The sequence below is a fragment of the Mchenga conophoros genome, linkage group LG15 (assembly GCF_057382185.1).
Source record: "Mchenga conophoros isolate Kocher_MC1m ecotype Shallow Benthic linkage group LG15, M_conophoros_male_GT1.1, whole genome shotgun sequence".
Taxonomy (NCBI): domain Eukaryota; kingdom Metazoa; phylum Chordata; class Actinopteri; order Cichliformes; family Cichlidae; genus Mchenga; species Mchenga conophoros.
Window position 1 is genome coordinate 12,161,050 of NC_140540.1, and position 22,810 is coordinate 12,183,859.

A 22,810-nucleotide genomic window follows, 5' to 3' on the forward strand; every position below is an offset into this window, starting at 1 on the left:
TCCTTAGAGGGCAGAGACGGGTACCCTGGGAGAAATTTAGAGGCAAAACTCCGAGCCTGAAGGTATCTGAAGTAGTGAGACTTTGGTAAGTTATGGTCTTCACACAAATATTTAAATGAGACAAAGCCATCCTCAGTGAAGAGATCTTGAAAGAAAACCAGACCGTTTCTGCGCCAGACTGCAAATGAATGATCTATTTGAGATGGTGTAAAAAGATGGTTGAACATTATCGGAGAAAAGCTACAAGTATTTGTCAAGTTAAAATGTTTCCTGAATTGACCCCAGATCTTAATTGAATTTTGAACCACCAAATTGGAGTTCAGCCCAGATGCTTTGACATTCAGTGGGAGAGGGGCAGTTAAGATCGAAATCGGAGAGATTGGGAGTGTAGCTCTCAGTTCCATATCTGCCCAGACTGGACCCTCCCCATCCGCAAACATGGTTATCCAATATGTCAGCTTGACAATGTTAGCAGCCCAATAATAGAATAAGAAATTAGGTAAGCCCAAACCACCATCAGCTTTAGCTCTCTCCAGGCTCGCTCTCCTTATGCGTGCAGGTTTTTTGTTCCATATGAACAAAGAGACAAAGCGATCCAGCTGGGCAAAATAGGATTTGGGGAGAAAGATGGGGATCATTTGGAATAGATAAAGAAACCTGGGCATTACAGTCATCTTCACCACATTTATCCATCCTGCCAGCGAAAGTGGAAGTTTTGACCACCTACCCAGATCAGATTTAGTACTGTCCAGAATAGACCTGTAGTTATACTGGAAAATAGTCTTAATCGAGCCAGCTATTTCCAGTCCCAAATATGTGAATTTGTCATTTTCAATTTTAAAAGGCAAATCGTCATAAGTGGTCTGTTTTGCCAGATTGTTCAATGGAAACAGTAAAGATTTTGATAAATTAACCTTATACCCCGATATGTTGCTGAACTCCCGCAGCCAGCGGAAAAGGTGGGGCATACTCCCAATTGGGTCTGATATCTGCAAAAGGAGATCATCAGCATAAAGCAGAGTTTTATGAGTTACCTCACCCCTGGATATACCTTTAATCCTCTCATCAGATCTGATAGCAATTGCCAGCGGTTCGATCGCAATGTCAAACAGGAAGGGTGACAGGCAACAGCCCTGCCTCGTCCCCCTGTAGAGCGAAAAATATTCCGAAATCAGACCATTTGTCCTGACTGCAGCCATAGGCGTTGAATATAGGACTTTAATCCATCTACAAAAAGTAGGTCCCATGCCGAATTTCTCCAGAACTGTGAAAAGGTAGGACCATTCGATTCTATCAAACGCCTTTTCAGCGTCAAGGCTCAGAATAACTTCCGGTTGTATTGTCGAATGGGGGGAGAATACCACATTAAACAGTCGTCTCACATTAAAAAATGACTGCCGTCCGGGAATGAAGCCCGTTTGGTCCTCATTAATAATGGTGGAAATAATAGGGTCCAACCGTAGTGCAAGAGTTTTGGTTAAAATCTTATAGTCACAGCACAAAAGACTTATTGGCCTGTATGAGCTACACTGTACAGGATCTTTATCTTTCTTTAGTAAGACTGAGATCGTGGCCTGGGTAAGCGTCTGCGGCAGATTGCCAGTAGCAAAAGATTCAGCATAAACTGATTCTAAAATAGGTGTGAGCTTCGAAGAGAATTCCTTGTAAAACTCCATGGGGAAACCGTCCGGACCTGGCGACCTTCCAGTCTGAGATAATTTAATAGCGTTCGTTATCTCTTCAATCGACAACGGCTGTTCCAAAGGCGACTGAGCGTCCGGAGAGAGCTTGGGAAGATCCAGCGAGTCAAGAAACGAGTAGATCTCGGATGAATTACTGCCCACCTCTGATTGATATAGGGTAGAGTAAAAATATTTGAACTGGTCATTAATGACTCGGGGGTCGTGAGATATCGAATCAGCACCTATTTCAATTCCCGAAATCACGCGCTCAGCTGACCGCTGTTTGAGCTGAAGTGCAAGGAGCCTCCCCGCTTTATCTCCATGCTCATAATATACCTGCCTGGATTTAAAAATATTTCTTTCGGCTCTCCATGTCATAAGCGTGTCAAATTCAGTTTGCAACAGTAATTTCTCCTTAAAAAGATCTGGCGTAGGTGAAAGAGCGTAACGCCTATCCATATCCGCAATCTTGTCAGCCAGTTCTTTAAGTTGTTTAGAGCGCTCCTTGTCTCTGTGTGCCACATAAGAAATAACTTGGCCCCTAATATATCAGTTGAGCTTCTTAATGCCCAAATCAAAACTGTGATTCTCTCTGACTTCACATAGCGCTTATTAACTGTCTCGTACCTGCAGGACCTCTTTTCGTTTATATTTTGACAACAGTAAAAACAAAGCTGCCATTTTCTGCGGGCGTATTCATCACCGCTAACCTTGAGTTAAATTAAGTCTAGATTACAGTTATCGAGCTTGTGTGGAATGACCCTATTCTGTCTAATTTACACAAGTTGTGATGCTAAATGTTGGCAGATGGTGTTTTGGTGTAGAGCAGCTGTGTTGTGGTGACGGCCTTAATGTGAGGTCATTATATAGATTGTAATTTTACCTTCTTATCTGATTTTTGTGGCCACTGACAGTTTCATGAGAAGATCTGTACCAGCTGCGTGTGCTTCCTCGGATATGTCCACTCATTAAAAGCTTTCTTGAAATTCGACTAGATTAGGATAATAGTAGACAACAGACATATTCTTTTTTTTCTTTTCAAATTCTATTGTTTGTTGATGAGTTTAATGTCATCTGAGCACCTTTTTGATTTCTAGCAAACGTGGATTGTCACATAAAAAGGATTTTAAGTACATCCATTAATTCAGTAGCTTATAAATCCACCTCTAGCATTTGATTAGCAGTGTTATTATTCTCTTAATTCTGTGGTCTGATATTTCCACATATGCATTTTTTTTGGTGACTTCTCATCAAACTCTTTGTTTGATATATGATTACAGTAAATGATTGACATAATTAAAATTAAATAGATCAAAATTAGATTTATAATAGTTCAAATATGGGTTAAAGTTCTTCTCTGATGTGTTTTCCCTCAGATGAGCACAATGCCTGGCCTGCCCACACGACCCTGTTTCTACGACATTGACCTTGACCCGGTCACGGAGGAGATCACTGGGCTCTTCTGAGCATGCTCCCCAACGTTATTCTCGTGGGTATCATCTCATCTGTATCATATAAATGCTTCTGAAGAAGCTGCCATTGTTTCACTTTACATATTTCACAAGCAGCTATTGACAGTACAGTTCGTTACATCGACTGGCTGCTGGGACTTTGCTGCGTCTCCAGGCTCAGAGGCCCTGCAAACATCTTTGTTTTTGTTTTTTTGTTCCCAGGCTCCCTGCTCTGTTTTCAGGAGCATGGGCTCCATGCATTCACCATAAGGCTCATCTAAACCTGAGCCACTGGCAGGAAACAATTTCTTTCTCTTCCCAGCTGATCCGCATCAAAGCAACGTGGAAGAAGAGGGAGGATTAGTGGACCATTAGACTAGCATTAGACTAGCATTATGCTGCATTTGCACGTGTGTCATATGCCAAAGACCATGCCCTACAACCATATATATGTATATCATACATCCTCTACTTGTGTCAACTTTTTTCTGGGTATAGAAGAGTCCATTTTCTTGGATTTTATTTTGTTGTTTCCTTGGATGTCTAACTTCTGTTTGTTTTTCTGGAAAGAAAATCAAATGTCTTAATACAGTGTTGTTGTTTTGTACCTAAATGCAGTGAGTGGGCAAACTTGTCAATTAAGATGCTGGTGTACGCACAAAACGCCCTCATGTGACTTTGAGTTTCCTAATCTGTTAAGTGGTGCTGAATGTTAAAGGTGCTTTACATACACTGAGAAACACTACAAATGTCAATTATGTTCATAATTTCTAAGCAGTTTTTTCTTTAAGTATTAGTAAATTATTTTGTTTTGTGGTTTGACAAGAATATCTGTGCTTCTGTCATGTTATATATGTTGTTTGGAGGTATTTCAGACAATACCAACCAACCAGATTCTGGAGCTTCTTTAAGTGTTACCTTCAGAAAAGATAAAGTCAGCTCATTTTCACTTTTTTTCCATAGAGTGTAAAACAAACAGAGGTAGTACTCTCTGAAAACATCTGGTACAATCCTGAAAGCTGCTGTATGTCAAACATTTCATTTGTCAAAGATCAAAAGTGCCTTATAGCAGTAATAATAAACCTTTTCTTCACTCCAAAACTGTGTATTTCTGTTTTTACGTCAAGCATCAGACATGAGCTCTTTTCTTGCTGTTGTCTCGCGATTCTTTTTGAGATGCCGCGATACAATCGTGCCTCCTTTCACAGATGAAACCTTTAAGATTTTCTGTGCTTTTTTTCATTTCTTCGCATGCGTTTTGGAACGGTGTCTGAAAACAGATGATCCCCCTCACCCCCCAGCAGCACCCCAGGGTGCAACATCTGTCATTATGAGGTGTTTGGGTTTTCAGCATGAAGCCAAGTGTGCATGTGTGCACATGTGTCATAGCTGGCATTCCACACTTTCAAAGTCTCCGTGATATTCTGCGTGTTCACCCGGCAGTATCTGGCACTGGGAATCTTATACAATAGCTCCCCAACAGCAGATTTAGTGTGTGTATGTGTGTGTGAGAGAGAGAGACAGAGACTGAACCCTCTTGTTTTGATCTGATGACAGATTTAAAGATGTGTTGATAAGTTGTACACTTTGGCATTGCACTGTAATGCGCTGACAGATCCCTGTTTTGTTCGGTTAGAGTTGTTTACATTGAGTTTTTGACTCCATCTGAGAAATTGTTTAGGCTCTCATCTTTTAGCACTTCTGGACAGATTTAATAGATTTTCCAATTTCAGTACCAAGGACAGTGTCCTGTTGAATGTTTCATGTGAGAGGAATTCCAAGAGTTTCTGGAAAATTGGTCCAAATAGTTGAAGCTGAATGATCCTGGTCCCCAAACATCCAATTCACTCTCAGTTGTTTCAGTACTTTTATACTAAAAAAGTGCTACATTAACTGGGTCCTCCATTGAAAGTTATCCAATTAGTTTAGATTCTAGCTGCTCCGCAGTCCTGGGTCTATATGCTATCGTATTCTAGAGCCATCCGGTCTGCAGAAAACTATAAAGTGGCAAGTATCTGCTTTGTGCCTTTAACGTACCCTTACGTTACTGTTTCATAGAGCTCTGAGCATGACATATCTAGTAATGCTTTCAGTGTAATGAGAACATGCTTCCTTTTTCCTCTTTCATGTGACACCAGCATTACATTACTGCTCATTTATTGTGTGGACATACCCTCTGTCTTGCTGTCTCAGTTGGTGTTCATGAGTTTGTTCGAGATTTTACAAGATTGTCAGCTCTGCTTTACATCTGAGTGTTATTGTAATACTGTGTTCAGTTACTCTTCTTGAAATCTCCACATTCATCTTTTCACTGTGGCCCACTAGCTCTATCTTTTCTCCCCGAAACTTTTCTTTGGCTTGTCTATGTGGACAGTAAATGGCAACGTAGACTGGCTTCACTGTGGACAGAGTTTCATGGCAAGCTTGAGCCTTAGTGGTTCCACACTCAAAAAAATCTGTTGTTGGATGAACACAATTTAATCATGGCACCTTTTTCCACGCGATTTAACCAAGTACAATTACCTATTTTTGACCATGTCAAACCAACACATTTGGCATTTGGTGGTTTAATGTAACCAGATTACGTTGGATCAACGTAGTATACTTACATTGACTTGAAGTAATTTGTTGAAGTATGTAAAGTGAAATTTGTTTTAATTCATTCTACACAAGTGAAAAACTTTAGGAAAACACAATGAAATCTTGTTGTTTGAACAACTACTTTGTTAATCAAGGCTGGTAGTCTTGCTTAATGAACCAATATGGGGGTTGATGATTTCATAGAGACAAACAACCATTTGCACTTACATTCATGGGTAATTTAGAATCACCAGTTAACCTAACTCTAATTACACACTGCAAACCAGCCAGATTGTGGATTTGAACCCAGTCCCTTCTTGCTGTGAGGCAACAGCACTAGCCATCACACCACCAGGCTTAACAAAAGTAAGAAAGCTATGATTACAAGGCTTGATGCAGAATTTTCTGTACGTTTTTTGTCCTTGACAGGTTAAACCACAATAAATAGCGATACCATACACGTGGTGTGTGTGTGTAGCTGTCTGCCTCTTAAAACTCCAGCGATTTTTCCTGCAATTTGACATCTAATGTGATCTTGTGAATTTTGTGAGTCCAGGTAACTAACCACTCTTTACTAGATTGTATCATGTCATCTCAACAAGAACAAATTAAGTTGCTGAATTTCGTGCAGATGCTACATGATTTAATTACTTTCACCATAGAAACATGAAATTATTTAGTTCAAATTACAAGTTTGAATCTTGTACATGTATCAGCCACACAAATTCATTTTTTTGAGTGCATGATTGTTTCTGATCATCCTAACCAGTTTCCGATTAATCTTCCCAAAGTCCCGACCTAAACCCTACTGCAAACTTGTTGGCTATGATTTCCTGGCGTGGTCCCTGCTTTTAAGTAATCAAATCAATGAACTCTACCAATTATGCCAGGAAGAGTGGGCAAATATCCAAGCAGAATTATGCCAGGAGCTTGATGATGGCTACCAAAACTGGACTGATCGAGGTGCACCTTGCTAAGGGACATTAAACATCACTTTGGCTGCATCAGAACAATGATGTTACCATTGTTTATTAGATTCAGACATTTTGCCTTATCTTCTAGACATACATTTAAATCAAATCTTTCTGGAAGTCTCAAATAAATCCTAGTCAAAGCCAGGTTACAAAGCCAAAAGGGTTTTAAAAATTCAAAGATGGAAGTCTCCATGACACAAAGCTATTTTTACTGGAGAAAAAATGAAAGATTTATAAAGCAGCGTGAGTGGTCATAAAGATCAGTGTATGTTGCTTTAAATGAGTCCCCCTTATATTACCAGTAAGTAGCAGATGATCTCCAGTCCCTATCAGTTCATGTTGCTGTTATTGTTTCATAGTTGTATAATGTGTCCTGTGTGTTTTACTGTTTGACTGGTTATATCCTGTTATCTCTGAGTGTTTCTCTGTGTAAAGTCTTAATTTGTGTTGTTGCACTACATGCTTGGGTTTGTGTTTTGGTTTAGCTGTCGGGACCCTAAGTTTAGGCGTGTGTGAACTTGGCTTTAAATGCTTGGACTGTAATTTGTGTGTTCAAAAATTCCAAACAAAATGACACATTGGCTCAACCTACAATTACAATTACCTACAAACCAGTTCTGTAAACCAGAGCAACTGTACACAGACTTCATCAGAACAATGAATCACAGCAAAATGTAAACAAGATTAAAAATTAGGATCTAAAGAGATGTCAGACAGAGAGATTACATCATGGAGCGAATTCAGCTGGAATAACAGAGAAACTGTTTGTTGTGTTGCAAGTGTTATGAAGGTTGTGTTAGTGTTTTTACACGAAGCACAAGAAAGATTGTTCTCTCTGCAACACAAAATGAGTTTTCTTCCTGTTAAAAGGGAGTTTTTCCTTCCCACTGTTGCCAAAGCACTTCCTCATGGGGAGGGGGATTAAAATGCATGATCCAAGATAAGGTGGATGTCAAAGTAAAGCCAGGAGAACCTTTTTAAACAGGAGGAGAAGTCTTACCCTACCCCTGTCATCCTCTTCTCTAACTTTGTCTCCAAACTGATCAACCTGAGCTGTCTCTCTCATGGACTTGTAATTCTGTCCATCCTGCATCTTCAGCTCTGCCCAGCATGTCTAACTACTATTTTGCTGCCGTCACTCTGACACAAATCACCCTGCCACTCATCGTCACTTGTTTGTGGGTTCTTCTGCATTCAGTTTTGCATTAAATATCTGAAAAGCATACTCTGTTTGGGTTAAGATCAAGTGACTGACGTGGCCATTTCTCATTTCTTTGTGAGAAAGTCTCAGGTTGCTTTTGCAGTGAGCTTTGGGTCATTATCCATTTGGACTGTAAAATGCTGTATGACTAATTTTGTAGCATTTGTCTGAATCTGAGCAGAGAGTGTAACTCTGTACACTTCACAGTTCATCCTGCTATTTCTGTCATCAAAAAAACACTAGTGAGCCAGTTCCTCTGCAGCCATACATTTACTTTCCTTCACCATGTATGACCGATCACAAGCTGTCCTCTTTCCCTCTCTATACTTGTCTCTTCCTATCATTCTGGTGCAAGAATAAAGATCAGTGTATGTTGCTTTAAAGCACATTTCTATCTATCTATCTATCTATCTATCTATCTATCTATCTATCTATCTATCTATCTATCTATCTATCTATCTATCTATCTATCTATCTATCTATCTATCTATCTATCTATCTATCTATCTATCTATCTATCTATCTATCTATCTATCTATCTATCTATCTATCTATCTATCTATCTATCTATCTAAGTCAAATCGTGTTCTAGAGTGTAACCAGTGGTTTGCACCTCTTAACCACCTTTTGTTATCTTCTTTTCTCATGTTAGATATTCCAGTGAAAAGATACTAAATGCAAGTTCAAAATTCTGAATGAACCGCATCTTTGATTAAATTTGTCATGACAACAAGGGAAGAGGTCTTAGCTGCACCTCTGAAAATCGGGCTCTATGCATAAAAATGTCTTTAATTCCTAAAAAAAAATGAATGCATTTTTGTTGTTAAACCACTTGAATTATAAGTCTGCACTTATGATGTTTGCCACTTCTGCTCAAACTTGTCGGATTTCTGCCCTCGTGTCATTGCTGTGTTTTTAAAATTGCTCAAATTTAATTTACAGGAACAGAACAAAACTAACGGATTAATGCGGCGTGTGAATAAAAGGCCCTTTATCCTTTTAATTACTTGCCCTCCTCTTCCCTCGTTTGTTTATCCTCCATCAGCACCGGCTCTGCTCCTGCAAGGCGTGCCGCTGCACACCGGAGCCCCCCATGTGATACTGACGGGAGATGCAGGAGGTGGGGGCGTCCTGAAAGAGTTTGCCAGTCCCGACGCTTCATCACTCCAGATCCAGGCCACCCCGCGGCGGAGCTGCATCGTACATCGGACGCTTTGGATATTTGCTCCCTAAACACAGTAGTTCTGCTCTGGCTGCGTTTATTGCGGAGGCTTTTTTAGACCGTAAGTAGCCAAAGACGAAAAGAGTTGGCCATGGGAGCACAGAACTCAGCGCAGCAGGACGGGAAGAGCCAGGAGGATGCCTCAGCCTCAGCTTCAGCCTCCGCCGGGGATCTCAGCGCAGAAGTGAAGGCGCACCAGGAGGGAGACAGCGTCCTGGACAGCAAGGTACAGCCGACACTTGCGCCTTTTTAGCTCTGTCACAGTAAACAAGACCCCCCCACCCCAGCCCTGCACGGTGAGCAGAGACAGACCCGGTTGCGGGGGGCTGTATCTGCGTCTGCTTCCAGCTGTAAAAGCTGTCGTTTTGTGCATTTATTGTGAGTTTACCTACATGTTTGCAAACATACCTGTCGCCCCCCATCCCGCCTCCCCAGCCTCAAATCATGTGCTTCGCTGTGTGCATGAGTAATGTGCTGCAGCGCACCAGCTCCATGTGCGCCTGACGCTGTTTTTGCTGAGTAATGGCTCGAGTCTGCAGTCCCGCAGTAATAAAACGCCAGCAGCAGCTCAGCTTGGTCCAGGTTTACAGCCACACAGGCCATCGTTTAGTCCCGGATAACGAGCATATTTTTCTTTATAGAATAGGAACTGATTGATTTGACTGTTTTCGGCCAGCTTTTACCGGGAGAAATGACGGATGTGATTCTCACAGGGACCGATGATTGCATAATTAATGTTCCTTTACAGCAAAAATTGTCAAAAGTTATTTTTATACTTCATCATAAACTATTAATCCCAATGTTCTTTGTAATTCCCACATCTTTTTTCAAGATGGCAGAAAAACGTAAAAAACAAACAAACAAACAAACCCCCAAACAATTAAAACTAAGAAAATGAAATGTGTTAATAAACAGAAATCTGATAGATACTCAGATTTTCATTCCATAATTTTAAAACTACATGCATTACAGTTCAAGAGGTTTTTGGTGATGTTGTTAGTTCAATGTCAATGTTGATGTTAGAGCACTGAAGAAGCACCTGTTTTTATTTTATCTTTGCAAGACAGGAAATAGTTAAAATGCCTGTTATAATGTCTCAAAGCCCAAGGTGCCACCACTTTAACAGTCTTAGACACAAAGATGAAAACATTCAGTTTTTATCTAGCACCAAATCCTCTCAGAGGAAATCAGAGAAGGTTTGGCATTTGTGCTTGAGAAATGATTGATGCGGGAAAATAAACAGGCCCACTGATCAGCTAATTATTTAAACCTTTCCCTTCAAATCAAATCCAATCAAATCAAGCACTTTGATCTCGTGACTCAGCTGTTAGGAGTAAACAGCATTAAAGTGCTTTACATTTCCCATATGCTGGGCAGTTTTCTAACTCTAGTGTCACATTTAAGTCAGATGACACTTCCCGAGTCCCTCTGAAAGTGCAAGACGCTGCCTGCGCAGACAGCAGAGAATTTAAAGATAATGAATGTATTTTTATTTCTTTATTTTTTTAAACTTTTGTTTTGTTTTTTTCCACATTTGAAATTAAAATTATATAAAATATCCCTATTCCAAAAAGCTAATATGCTGTTTTCACTGCTTTAGCCCTGGACCATGCTGGGGTCCAGCTGCCACCACCTGAGGTATCCTGCAAACACTGCACTCTTACCAATGTGTCAGTTGCTCAGTATTGTGTGAATGCATATTTGGAAAGTGCCTACTAAGAACTATTTATGTCTTCACCTTCTGCTCTGTTCACGCCTCACATAACCCATCGGATTTATTGAGTGTTTTATAGATTAGAGGGCAACAGGTTACATTTCGTGGCTCATCTCAGTCTCTTTAAGGTCAGCAGAAAGGTCACATGATACTTTGGGTGGGAGGTGTTGGTGGGGGTGGTGGTGATGGGGGGGAAAGGGGCGGGGGTACATTAAGAATCTAATCCAGATTTGAATCACGGTCGTTGCTTCTTGTTTATTTCCAAAGAACGTCTGTGTGGCGGTTGGACATTTTAGCCTCAAGCCTCGAGCTCTTATCTCAGGCGTCATCATGGATTGCAGTGTTTTCACTTTTATTTCCAAGTAACTGTGGGGACTTTGTCATATGCAATATTTCAAACGTCCCGGGGTGTTTTAGGTACATCTTTTATTCTCTGTGATTTCAACCGTGACAGGTTGGAACAGGTTGGAACAGTTTGTGATTCCCACTGACAGTAAATTTCCAGTCATGCTGTTTTGCTGTTTCTACATCAGTAATTACCAGCTAGTATCAAATATTAGTTATTTGTGGAAAAATATGAGAATTTGTAGGACAGACCTTTATTTCTAATTGGAGCAGAGTCACGGATCTTTAAGAAGACTTTTTACCCCCTCGAAAAAAAGTGAAATTTACTAACTTTTCCTCTCAGCTGGAGCGATCTGACTTTGCACGCTGTCGCAAGCATGAGCCTCTAGTCATGGGTAAATGGATGTTTTCTTCTCTAGTGGTTTGTTTAGTATGTGTGGTTCAGTAAAAGGGAAAATACCACCTGCATGGAAACAACACTGAAAACAAGGTTTGCGTGTTCTCGAGTAAGAGTCACCACTCGCAGAGAAGATGTTGCTGCTGATTCTTTTCAACGCCACTTCCACTGAAAAGAAAACCCATCACATGTCTAAAATGAGAAAAGGAAACATTTTGAGAAAAGTATCAGTTCATTCAATTTCTTCATTCGTTCTTTTGCCAAGAGTTTGTTGGGGAGACCTGGGTGTAGGATGGGTATCGAAAACCGGTTCATGTTGAGAACCGGTTCCCACTGTTTCAATTCCTTGGAATTGTTTGCCATTTTTGCAAACGATTCCCTTATCAATTCCAGTCGCCCCGAATGACGTCAACACGTCATGGCTGATTGGGACCATCATTTACCTGGCAGGAAACATGGCGCCTAAGCGGCTCAAACGCTCAAAAGTTTGATTATACTTTATGAGAACGGATGACAACTTGCAATACTTACAAAGTAGATATTTCATTTAAGGGAGGAAACACTACGAATATGCAAAAGCTCACAAAACACGCGATGACCTTAAATGAATGTCATGTTTTTAATTCCGCTCCGGATTCGTGAATCTCAACCCAGCAGCAGCGGTAACGTTTGCACGTCCTCTCCCGTTAATGCGGCAGGTATTATGTTAGCGCGATCTGCCTTATTACAAAACCTGCCATTACTGTGCATTTAGGTGACCATGATGAGAGAGACAGACAGAGGCTGGCTCAGATGCTGGCAGTTCTCGCTGCAGTCTACCGGTCGCGTCTCCTTTCAGGCCAGGATAGACGAATGTCACCGAGCAGTGACTAAGTTTGTGGTCAAAGGCTTGCACAGCAGATGCTCCGATTTTCGGTAAGTGAATGTGTTTAATTGTAGGCAGGGACATTACTGGATATTCTTGTGTAATTGTTACAGAATAATTTCTGTTATACTTTGTTATTGCTACAGAAGAATATTTATGTTATTATTTTACATTTACATTTTTTTTCCTGGGGACCCTGTGACACCCCATTGAAGAGCCGTAGGCTGGATCTCTTAAGATCTCACTGTTGGGTTTGTAAGGCCATGTTACTCCTAAATTTCTATCTTGTTCAAAGAGAAGATATAAAATAAAGTTCTAAGCTATTCGACCTTAGTGTTCTCCTTTTTTAAAAATAAGAATCGATAAGAGAATCGATAAAGAATCGAATTGTTAAACAGAATCGAAAATAAGATAAGATAAGATAAGATAAGATAAGATAGAACTTTATTAATCCCTCGGGTGGGTTCCTCTGGGAAATTCGATTTCCAAAAAAGCACAGCACCGACAGAAGTTACAGAGTTACAGAATATTATATATATATCTACACACACACACACACACACACACACACACACACACACACATATATAAATACAGAGACAATATAAATAAAATATACGAAGGGGATAAATAGAATAAATAGGAATAAAAAATAAAAATACAAGTGAATTGCACATTTCAAGTATTGAGGTCTATTGCACTGTTGACTGTTTACAAAAGTATTGCACAAAAGGTATTGCACAGTGAGGTGCAGAGGCACTACAGCTTAGTTGTTCCCCCCTCCTTTGTCCTCCTGTTTCCCCTCCCTCTCCCCTCCAGAAAGGAGTGGGGATCAGAATCGTGAAAATCTTATCAATACCCATCCCTACCTGGGTGGGAGCATATGTTGCTTTAAATCCTTTGTCTGAGCACAGAACAGCCTAAATGAACTGAAGCCATCTTTCTGTGATATTATATACCATAGATGATGAGATGATCAAAGTCTTCACAATTGTTGAACCTCTGCCAATCTTCAACTCTGAGAAGCTCAGCCTCTACAAGATGCTCTTTTGTTATGTCCATTCATTTTGCTCACCTGTTGCCAAATTAACCCGTTTTTTCTCAAAATAGTTCATTTTCTCAGTTTAAACCTTTGACATGTTTTCTGGTTTCTGTTGTTTTCTTCATTCCCTGATCTGTTACTTTTTTAATAATGTCTTTAAAAAAAACTCCTCAAACTAAAACCTTCCTAAAGTTTTTTTTTTTTTTTTTTAAATGAATCACTTGTTTGTCCAGCAAATAAAAATCTCAACAACGGGCACACATAATCTAATTAAAAGAAGCCAGAAGCTAGAGCTTTGGCTGTGTTTTGTATGAAAGTGAGATTTTAAAGACTAAACAAATACTTCCACGTCAGTTAAACTGACAGGTATTTGACCTCTAGTCAGGACTTCAGACGTTTTCTTGCTGTTTTCCTTTTAAACCTGTGTGTCGTCCAGCACAGAGGAGAACCATGACCTTGTCTGTGGCTCCCAAGTATTTTATACTTGAACCAAAAGAAAGGAGTCGCTGGAAAACTGCTGTTTTCTCTGTAAGTGATACACGTCTATCTAAGATGAAAACAGATATTTTAAATCCATTTATTCAGAACAAACATCAGAGTTAGACAAAGCATGTAATCTTTAAGGGTCTATTTTCATGTACATTTGTATAATATGTTGTATTTTAGGGCGAGAGCGGGAAGCGTGTGTGTGCTTTGTTGGTTGTAGCGGTTGGAGCCTTCGTGCTTGATACGCAGTCAATAAATATCCTCCTGACTCCACAGAGGAATGTTAGAAATGTCTCCCTCTCCACCAGCGCCACGGCCCGCCTTGCTCATACCTCTCTGTCTCCTCGACCTCACCAGTGGTATCAAAACGATCACATTACGCTTGTAATTTAAGTAGGTGTTTCCGAGACTTTTTTCTTTTTAACGCAAAAATGTTTTTCTTTAACCCAGCTCTGCTGGCTTTGCTGCTGTTTACATGACATACTCTGTGAACTTAGAGGCTCAAAATAAGAAAATAAACAAGTTTGGCCAACACAAATGAAAAAAATAGTTAAAATGAAGAATCAAAGAATTTAGATTTCACAGTACTACAACTCCTTCTTCTTGTCTCTCTATAATGCTTTTATACATAATATAGCTAGAATGTAGTCTATAGATATAGAATCTGCTGCACTGGATTCTGTTCGGAGCACAACATGTAACCTCCTCTTGTGAAAAACTCCTAAAATATTAAGCCTGAATTTTTAAGAATAAAGATATAAAACCTTGCAAAATTTGGGAATACTTGCTACCTGATGGTCAGTGCATACATTTATGATTAATACATAGAAGCAAATTGTTTAAAGCAAAGGTCTTCTTAGCTCTCTGATTATTTAATATTGATTAGAGTGATTCAGCAATGCCTGGAAAAGTTTCCAGGGGTCATCACCTGGGTCGGGATGGTCATGAGCATCAGATCTTTGCAGGGAAGGATTTCTACAGAGAAAGACCCCTGCAAAATACTCATGGAAAAAAGTAATAATGTTTGCAAAAGTATGAAAAGAAATATAAGTTATGAAATATTAGCATAGCTGAAGTTTAATGTGATGGTACTGTGAGGATTATTCCTAATCGCTATTCTGCAGCTCTGATCTGAAAAGCTATCGAGCTATCGAGCGTGCTGCCATTTAACTTAACTGTGTGATTGTAAGCACCCTGATAGTGGCTGAGGTAACATGTGACCATGATGTGACACCTTTGGGTTTTTGAGGTGTGAGGCACTGTGAAAAACTAAGTGCATCCTTACTGCCTCTGTAGAAATTAAGAGGATAAGTAAAATCCAGGTGCTGATTATCGAATACATGTGTGAGCACCTGCAAAAAAGCAGGATTTCTGGAAATTTGCTGGTCTGGACTAATCAGTTGTGTGTTAACATAATGACATTAGCTTCTCAGGAGCGGATGTCCAAGCAGATCCATCTCAAATTCAGACTGTGCAATACTCAGAGAAACTGCAAAATAAACCCCGTAAGGCTGGGCCAATATTTTAGGCTTGTTTTGAAGAGACAGTACCTGGACACCTCGCACTCACTGAGCTGACCATGTACCAACGTGTCCCAGAGTCCAAATGTGAAGCCGTCTGTCTGACAACAAAACGTTTAGCCGTGCAAAAGGAAAATGATGCCAAGCACAAAAGAATGACTCCAAAAGAAAAGACTCATGACATTGCAATCGCCCAGACAAAGTAAAGACTGCAAACTGATTGAAATGCTGTGGTGGGACCTCAAGAGAGCTGCCAACAAACCTCAATGAACTGAAGTAATGTTGTAAAGAAGTGTGAACCAAAATTCCTCCACTACAGTGTGAGATCCTGATAAAGTCATACAGAAAATGATTCTACAAGCTACTAAACCATACTGACTGTAAGGTGATGATCAGTGGCACTGTAGGCCTCCTCCGTTTAGTGGTGGCTGTTACAGTCTGATGTAGGTTTATTTTACTCCTCTTGGAGTGAAATGATATCTTTTACAGATTAAATCTTTATCATGTATTCCCGAGCTGAACATTCACAAGTATTTGTTAGGCACTTTTCACGGGCACCTTCCATTCAGAGCTCCTGCTTACATGGAAAGTTAATTATGGCACTGTGACCTTCATTTTAGGTTAATGTACAGCCTGACAGTGGTGTCTGCAGAAGACAGTGTTTCCTTGTTATGAGTGTATATCATGGAAACAGTACGGACATTGTTCATAAGGAGAAGGTTTCAGTCTTATGATGATTTATGGGTATGGATTTTAGAGGCCTTTGGACTCGTGAAATTAATGTTGCACTGCGGGATCTCAGTTCTTTGAGCACACTGGAAGATTTCGGTGTTTGTAGGGTTGCTGCTTCAGCTTTAGGACGTTACTGGGCTTGGAGTGCAAAGGGATGCAGGGATCCTGCAGTCAGAATGTATCACAGTGCATGTGTTCTCTTTAGTTTCCTTTTTTGCAGCCCAGTTAAATTGGAGTTGGATGGGAGGTGTCTCTCAATGCAGTGTCAGAGTTGCAAAAGTAAATTCTTATTGTTTTAAGTCGCATGCACAGAGACTTTGAGATTAAACAGAGCAAGCGCACTGCAAATACCCACCTAGACACGAGGCCTAGGATGGGAGTCAGATCCTCCTCCCCTCGCAGAGGCAGCGGCAGGTGACTCCAATGATCCAACGTCATGTTATGTAATGTAATGTGCGCTGATTAAAGCTCGTACGTTCCTGTGTAATGAGCTGCGGCTGATCAGACGCTGCTCTGGCTCTGATTATCCTGTTTGGAGGGAGAGATGAGAGGGAGGCAGAAGGGGGTCAGACAGAAGATCCATTGAGGATGGGCCGGCATGGAGACAAGTGAGGAGCCCCTCTGTGCACCAGGGGAGGGGGGTGAAGAAATGCATTTTGGGTGGACAATGAGAAGAGGGGGCGAGCATGGAGCACAGGGAGAAAAAAGTTTGAGAAAGAGAGAGTTACATGGGGGGCCTGCCAGTGTGACACAAAGCCAGATGAATCAGTCAATTGTGTTCTCAGTCCTCCCTTTGGCCTGATTTTAAAAGGACACTGATGATAGAGGTTGAATGAAAATAGGCTCAGGTAAAAAGAAAGAAAGAAAGAAACGTGCTAAAGACTGTTACTGCCATCACAGGATAATGTGAGTGAATGAACATTGATTTACTTTCCACTCTGCAGTTACAGCTACCTGCTTCATTCAGCAGTTTTATCAACTTTATATTAAGGAAGAAAACAAAGGCACACAAACATTTCAAATTTAGAAGCTTCATCGAGGCAGAAAAAGTTTCAGCACAAACAGACGTTTCACCTCCCCGCCCCGGTGATGACGCCCTTTTAAACACCTGTAACATGTAATGATTGAGATTTTAGTGAGTTAACAACCCTCAGGAACAGTTTCTAGTCCCCACTACCTGGGGATGTCCACCAGTTGGATGTTGGTTTTACTTCAGACATACTTGTTGGTTAAATTCAGATGTAAATAGACTGTGATGGACTGGCAACCTATACAGGGTGTACCCCAACTCTTTCCTAATTACAGCTGAGATACGCTCATGTAACCCTAAACAGAATCAGTGATTAATATAAACAATGCAACAATCATACAGCTTATATATGACATGTGCCTTATATGTCATATGAAGGGTTAGCAATCTACTATCTAAAGAACCATTTTGAGCAAATTTTGATTTAAAATAAAATTCTATAGAGCCATAAAACATCAGTGAGTTTTATCATAAAGGTGATGCACACCATTAAAATTATGCAAGGCATGATTTTATACCACGTTTTTGTGCATATGAGTCAAATAAAAGCCTTCTTAGTGACCTTTTTTTGTAAACACCTGTTCGTACCACAGCTTTGGAGGTTGAGCAGAATAATGAGGATGAGGCTACAGGTGATAGACACAGGTTATCCTACGGTTTATCACATTTTTACAACTGAGGAATCTGCAGAATTACAACAATGACAATGAATTAAAATATTCAAAAACAGCCATTTTTTTACTTCCACGTTAATATTTTGGTAGTTTTTGTTTGTCACAGCCACTGGGGGCTAAATGCACTAAATAGCTTCAGTGTGTTTGGTTGATTAGATATTTGTGTTAAGGAGTATACCTAATGAAGTGACTGATAAGTATTTTATATTACTTTATTATAATATAGGTGCAAGCACAATTAAACTACAACAAATAATGAACCTCCCATGGTTTTTTTTTTCTAAAAGGGAAATCAAATTTAGAAAGTTTTTTTTCCTGCTCTTGTTGAGGTAAACAGGAAGTGTCTCACTTCTAATTGGTCTGTTCTAATTGCTCACACATCTCTCAGATACACTGCCAGATCCATAAAAACAGGCGTGGGTGTTTGAGGATGTGAAAAACCAGGGGTCTTTTGTTCCTCTTTACCCATCAGCACTTGGGGAAAAAAACTGCATTGAAACATTATATAATATTTTTTTTCTGTTTTTTAGTTTGTTTTTCTTTTACTGGCGTCTTTTGTGTTTCCGCCTCTTTTTTCCACCTAATAATCCAATAAGCTGTTTACCCTGCATATCATTAAGCATTTACATCAAGAAATGATTCAAATGAACTGAAACAAATTCTATTAAAATGCAGTTAGTGTCTGCTTCTTCTCATAATACTGAAAACTGTATATTTTTCCCTACAAATCTGCAGTAAAATCCACCGAAAGAAGAGAAAGAAAAGTTTTTTGTTTCTTGAAAATGAGATTATTTCTTGATGTGTTCTGCAGTTGCTGACAAATAAAGATACTTTCTACGGGTTCCAACAGCAGGGAGCTCTGCATTTTTAAGCAAAAATATACACCTTCCTGCTGTAACCCTAAATGCGATATGTATGGAAGCCCATTTCCGCTACTAAAAAACAAACAAACAAAAGTTTCCATAACAGTTAGCAGCGCTGAATCGAAATTTTTAGTTATTTTCTCGAAATTTCGACTTATTAACTTGAAATTTTGAGAAAAGTAACTTAAAATTTCGAGTTAGAGCTGCCAATCAGTAATCCACGTGAATGACATCATTTCCTTGTTACCCGGAAGCTGAAGCGCTCAGCTACAAATGCTACAGCTAAGCTACCAGCCAGTCATGAATGCACAAATTGCTGAGTATTTTCAGCGTGGCTTCACAAATGATCACATCTTTTTGTTATTAGCTGAATCACATGCCGTTACTATGAGCAAACGTACTCTCCAAAGCGCCAATTTGTTGCAGTACGGTTTTGAGTGTGCATTGCGCTATATCCTCCCAGGTAGCAAGAAAATGACATCATTCACGTAGATTACTGATTGGCAGAGCTAACTCAAAATGTCGAGTTACTTTTCTCAAAGTTAATAAGTTGAAATTTCGAGAAAAATACGGATACTTTTTTTAGTGGCGGAAATGGGCTTCCATAGATTTGTCTCTAACTGGAATCAAACCAGTGACCTTTTGTTTGCCAATAACCAGAGCAGATAACCACTACATTATGGAGCCTTCTGCAGCTGGGGATAAGCAATAGACTACTTTAGACACTGGAAGCCTTTAGCTCCTCATACTGAAGAACACTTACATTTTAAGTTGATCATAACTAGTACACACCTTGAAACTGCGGCTTTTGCAGTAATTTTAAGACACAAGCAGCTCCCTTATTTCCCAGAGCAGATTCATCCACATGTTTGATTTGGCTCAGATTTTATGGCACATGGTCCTCCTGATAAAACCTTCCCTTTTATCCTGGGATTGACTCTAGGAGTACATTACTTTATGCCCCGTGAGGCTTGGGGATCCCCTGGAACTGGGGATGTTTTACATGTGAGATGACCTCTAACCTTTAGGCCATGTTGAACTTAAGGCCACTGCGATTTTTTTGTATATACCCTTATAGTATCAGTTTGAAAAACCTACGTGACTTCCTCCTCGAGTTATCGCATTCACGAGATTTTCAGAAAACTTGACCTCTGACCCCATGCGTGTATAATGACACCGCCCATTTATTATTGTAACCATTATAAACACAGAAAAAAGAGACATGGAGCTAATCAGGTGTTGGACATGTTTGCTATTTTGTTAGTGATGTAATTTAAGTGCGTCACCAGAAATAAGAAAATTATTTTATTCACTTTAGACGTTACACTGTTTTTCTTTTCTCCTTTTCTGTGGAGATGGTGGGAGGAGGTTTTGAGAACTGGGAACTGTTGTCTTGTGGTGATGATACGTTATTGAATATCTCAGGTTTGCCCAGCCAGACTTGTCTTGTCCACTGTCCCGCAGGGACCGTTATAGCTACTCTGTCCAAATCAATCATTTTGATTGGACTGATTCTCCCACATCAGCATCCCTAATATGTGCAGCCTTTCAACACTGCTTTGCCCAGTTTTGTGTCTTCATGTGGAAGCAAAGATAAAGCAGAGTGGAAAGCCTCAAGAGTTATTGTCCCCTGAATGCCTAGTGTGTTATATTTGATATATAAATTTTTGAGCCTTCTACATCACCAGAGTGATTTTGTTTTCCTCCAGAAAAATCTAAATAAATTGCAAAAATAAATAAATAAATAAAAATAGATAATGCCAGATGTAGCAAACATGTTGCAAATTAAAACTCATATATGCAATTTAATATTTATTTCATTTAAAAAAACTCCAGATGGTTCAATAATCACTTCATTTTAATGGTTTCAAAATGTTATTTGCACATTACATTAAATTGATGAGTATGCACAACCTTTCACAGTTAGGTTACGATCGTACACATAATATGATTAAAGTATAATTGCTTTACAGGGCCATGCCTATCCAACAATTCTGTTTGCATGACCCAGGGAATGTGATTTGAGGAGTTTTAGTTAAGGCGTTTGCTCTTCTAGCAGTGTCCTTTGTGTGGTGCTCATCGGGCATGAGTCATGTGGTTTTTGCACAGTTTGAAGTCCCTCAATTCAGTTAACATCCCACCTCAACTCCATTAAGAGCTTGCTGGATTCGCTTGTCAGCCTTGCCTCTGCTTTCTTCTTTCGCAGCTTCGTGAGTCATCATTTTATCTTTCCCCACACCTCTGAGCTCATGCTCTGCACAGCGTGGACTTACAGTCGCTTTCTGTATTTTGCTGTCTGCCTCTCAGCCTGTTTGTTGAAACAGAGTGGGGCACAATGGGCAAAAAGGGTGGAAATAGCCCTAAAAGAGTATTCCCTTTGATTTTATAACCAAGCAATTATGTTGAAATTCCACAGACATGATCATGTGTAGTCCTTTCACACGCCCCACACAGGTTCATCTGATCTGCTGTGAGGCTAATGGAAACAATTACATGCGGCTTAGTGTAAACAAGTGTGAAATTAAGCCACGTATTTAAGATGATGGCATCCTTGTTTTTAGCTTTGAAAAAACAAAGCAGTAGCATTCTTTTTCATTAAATAGTCCTTTTTTTTGTTGTTTTTTTTAGGGCTTTAAGAGGTAGAAAAATCGTATAATTCATAGCTCCCCCCCACACACCCTCTCTTGCACTCACTCACCTCGCTCGCTGCCTTCCTTTCTGTTGCTCTTTTTAACACATCCATTTTTCATCAGCTTCGGTCCTGATGCAGCACTAGCTGCATCACGGAGCGCAGTGGAAGACGTATGAGGTCATGTTTTGTGTGTGTATGTGTGTTTCCGGTACCGGTGTGTGTTTGTGTGTTCTGGTGAGAGTCGGGGCATTTGAAGGACAAACAGTGAGTCATAGCCTGTGCACAGCTGCTTTTTCGGAGATGCTCGTGTGGGGCAGTGTGGTCACTGTAATCCTCACAGCTGAGGTGTGCTTACTGTATTAACTCCTATCTTTATTGTAGTCTTATAACACCTCTGCCTCAATCAGATTTAACGTGCTAAATCTGTCAAATGCTCATAATATTTATAGAACAGCCTAATTTTTCATACCAAGATTCGACAAGGTGCTGGAAACATTACTCTGAGACCACATCATCAGATGTGGTGACTGTGGTTTTGAGTAACTCATTGTTATGTTCAAGAAAGCAATTTGAGGTAAAATTCTCACCCTACCAAATGTTGCAGAAATTGAGGCTTTTTTCAGAGCAGGCCTAATTTTTCCGATTATCTTTTATCCATTTTTGAAGCACTCGTGTGATATGTAGTCTTTCCTGTTCTTAGACGTAAGTGGCACCTGGTGTGATCTGTTGCTGTAGCCCATCTGCTTTAAGGTTTGACCTATTCTGCATTCATTTTAAGTTACTATTAAAGTTACTCCTATTTAAGTTACTGTTACCTTCCTATTAGCTCAAAGCTGTCATTCTACTCTAACTTCTAGTCAAGCCATTTTCTCCCAGAGAACTGCCGCTCACTGGATAGTTTCTCTTTTTGTGGGAAAATAGACAGTCCAGCCTAACAATTTAAGACTTCACTTGCACTTATTTAAATTTAAGTCAAGGCAATTCATTTTTATTTATATACCGCCAAATCACAACAACAGTACCTTCAAGGTGCTTTATATCTTAAGATAAACACCCTATAAAGAGAATCAGATGACCCCTATGAGTAAATGACTTGGCGACAGTGGGAAGGAAAAAAACCCTTTTAACAGGAAAAAGCCTGGGAGGTAGGGGAGGCAGCCATCTGCTGTGACCAGTTGGGGGTGAGAGGACAAAGAAAAACAATTTTGTAGCCTATGTCACAAACTAAGGATAATGAAATAGTCCAGCTCCAATGTAGGCGACCCTATTTGCCTAACTAAAGGTGCTGTTAGCCCAAACCATATGCTGAGTACATTAAACTGCCTTACCTTGGCTCTAAATGGGATCTTGACACACAAATGCTGTTACTAAATGATTAGAAACATATAGCAGAAGGTTTT

The 22,810-nt window shown here is 40.0% G+C and overlaps 2 protein-coding genes across 3 annotated transcripts in view; both read left to right on the forward strand.

The window, feature by feature from the left end:
* mthfd1l (methylenetetrahydrofolate dehydrogenase (NADP+ dependent) 1 like) overlaps positions 1-4,225 on the forward strand; it is a 47,349-nt gene extending 43,124 nt beyond the window's left edge. The window contains exons 27-28 of the mRNA XM_085246512.1: positions 3,059-3,171; positions 3,356-4,225. Coding sequence (XP_085102638.1) covers positions 3,059-3,148 — 90 coding nt within the window. The 3' untranslated portion in view covers positions 3,149-3,171; positions 3,356-4,225. The remainder of the gene's footprint in view (positions 1-3,058; positions 3,172-3,355) is intronic.
* A 4,674-nt stretch (positions 4,226-8,899) lies between these two features.
* akap12b (A kinase (PRKA) anchor protein 12b) overlaps positions 8,900-22,810 on the forward strand; it is a 57,810-nt gene continuing 43,899 nt past the window's right edge. For both annotated transcript variants that reach the window (XM_085246640.1, XM_085246641.1), the window contains exon 1: positions 8,900-9,336. In XM_085246640.1, coding sequence (XP_085102766.1) covers positions 9,202-9,336 — 135 coding nt within the window. In that variant the 5' untranslated portion in view covers positions 8,900-9,201. The remainder of the gene's footprint in view (positions 9,337-22,810) is intronic.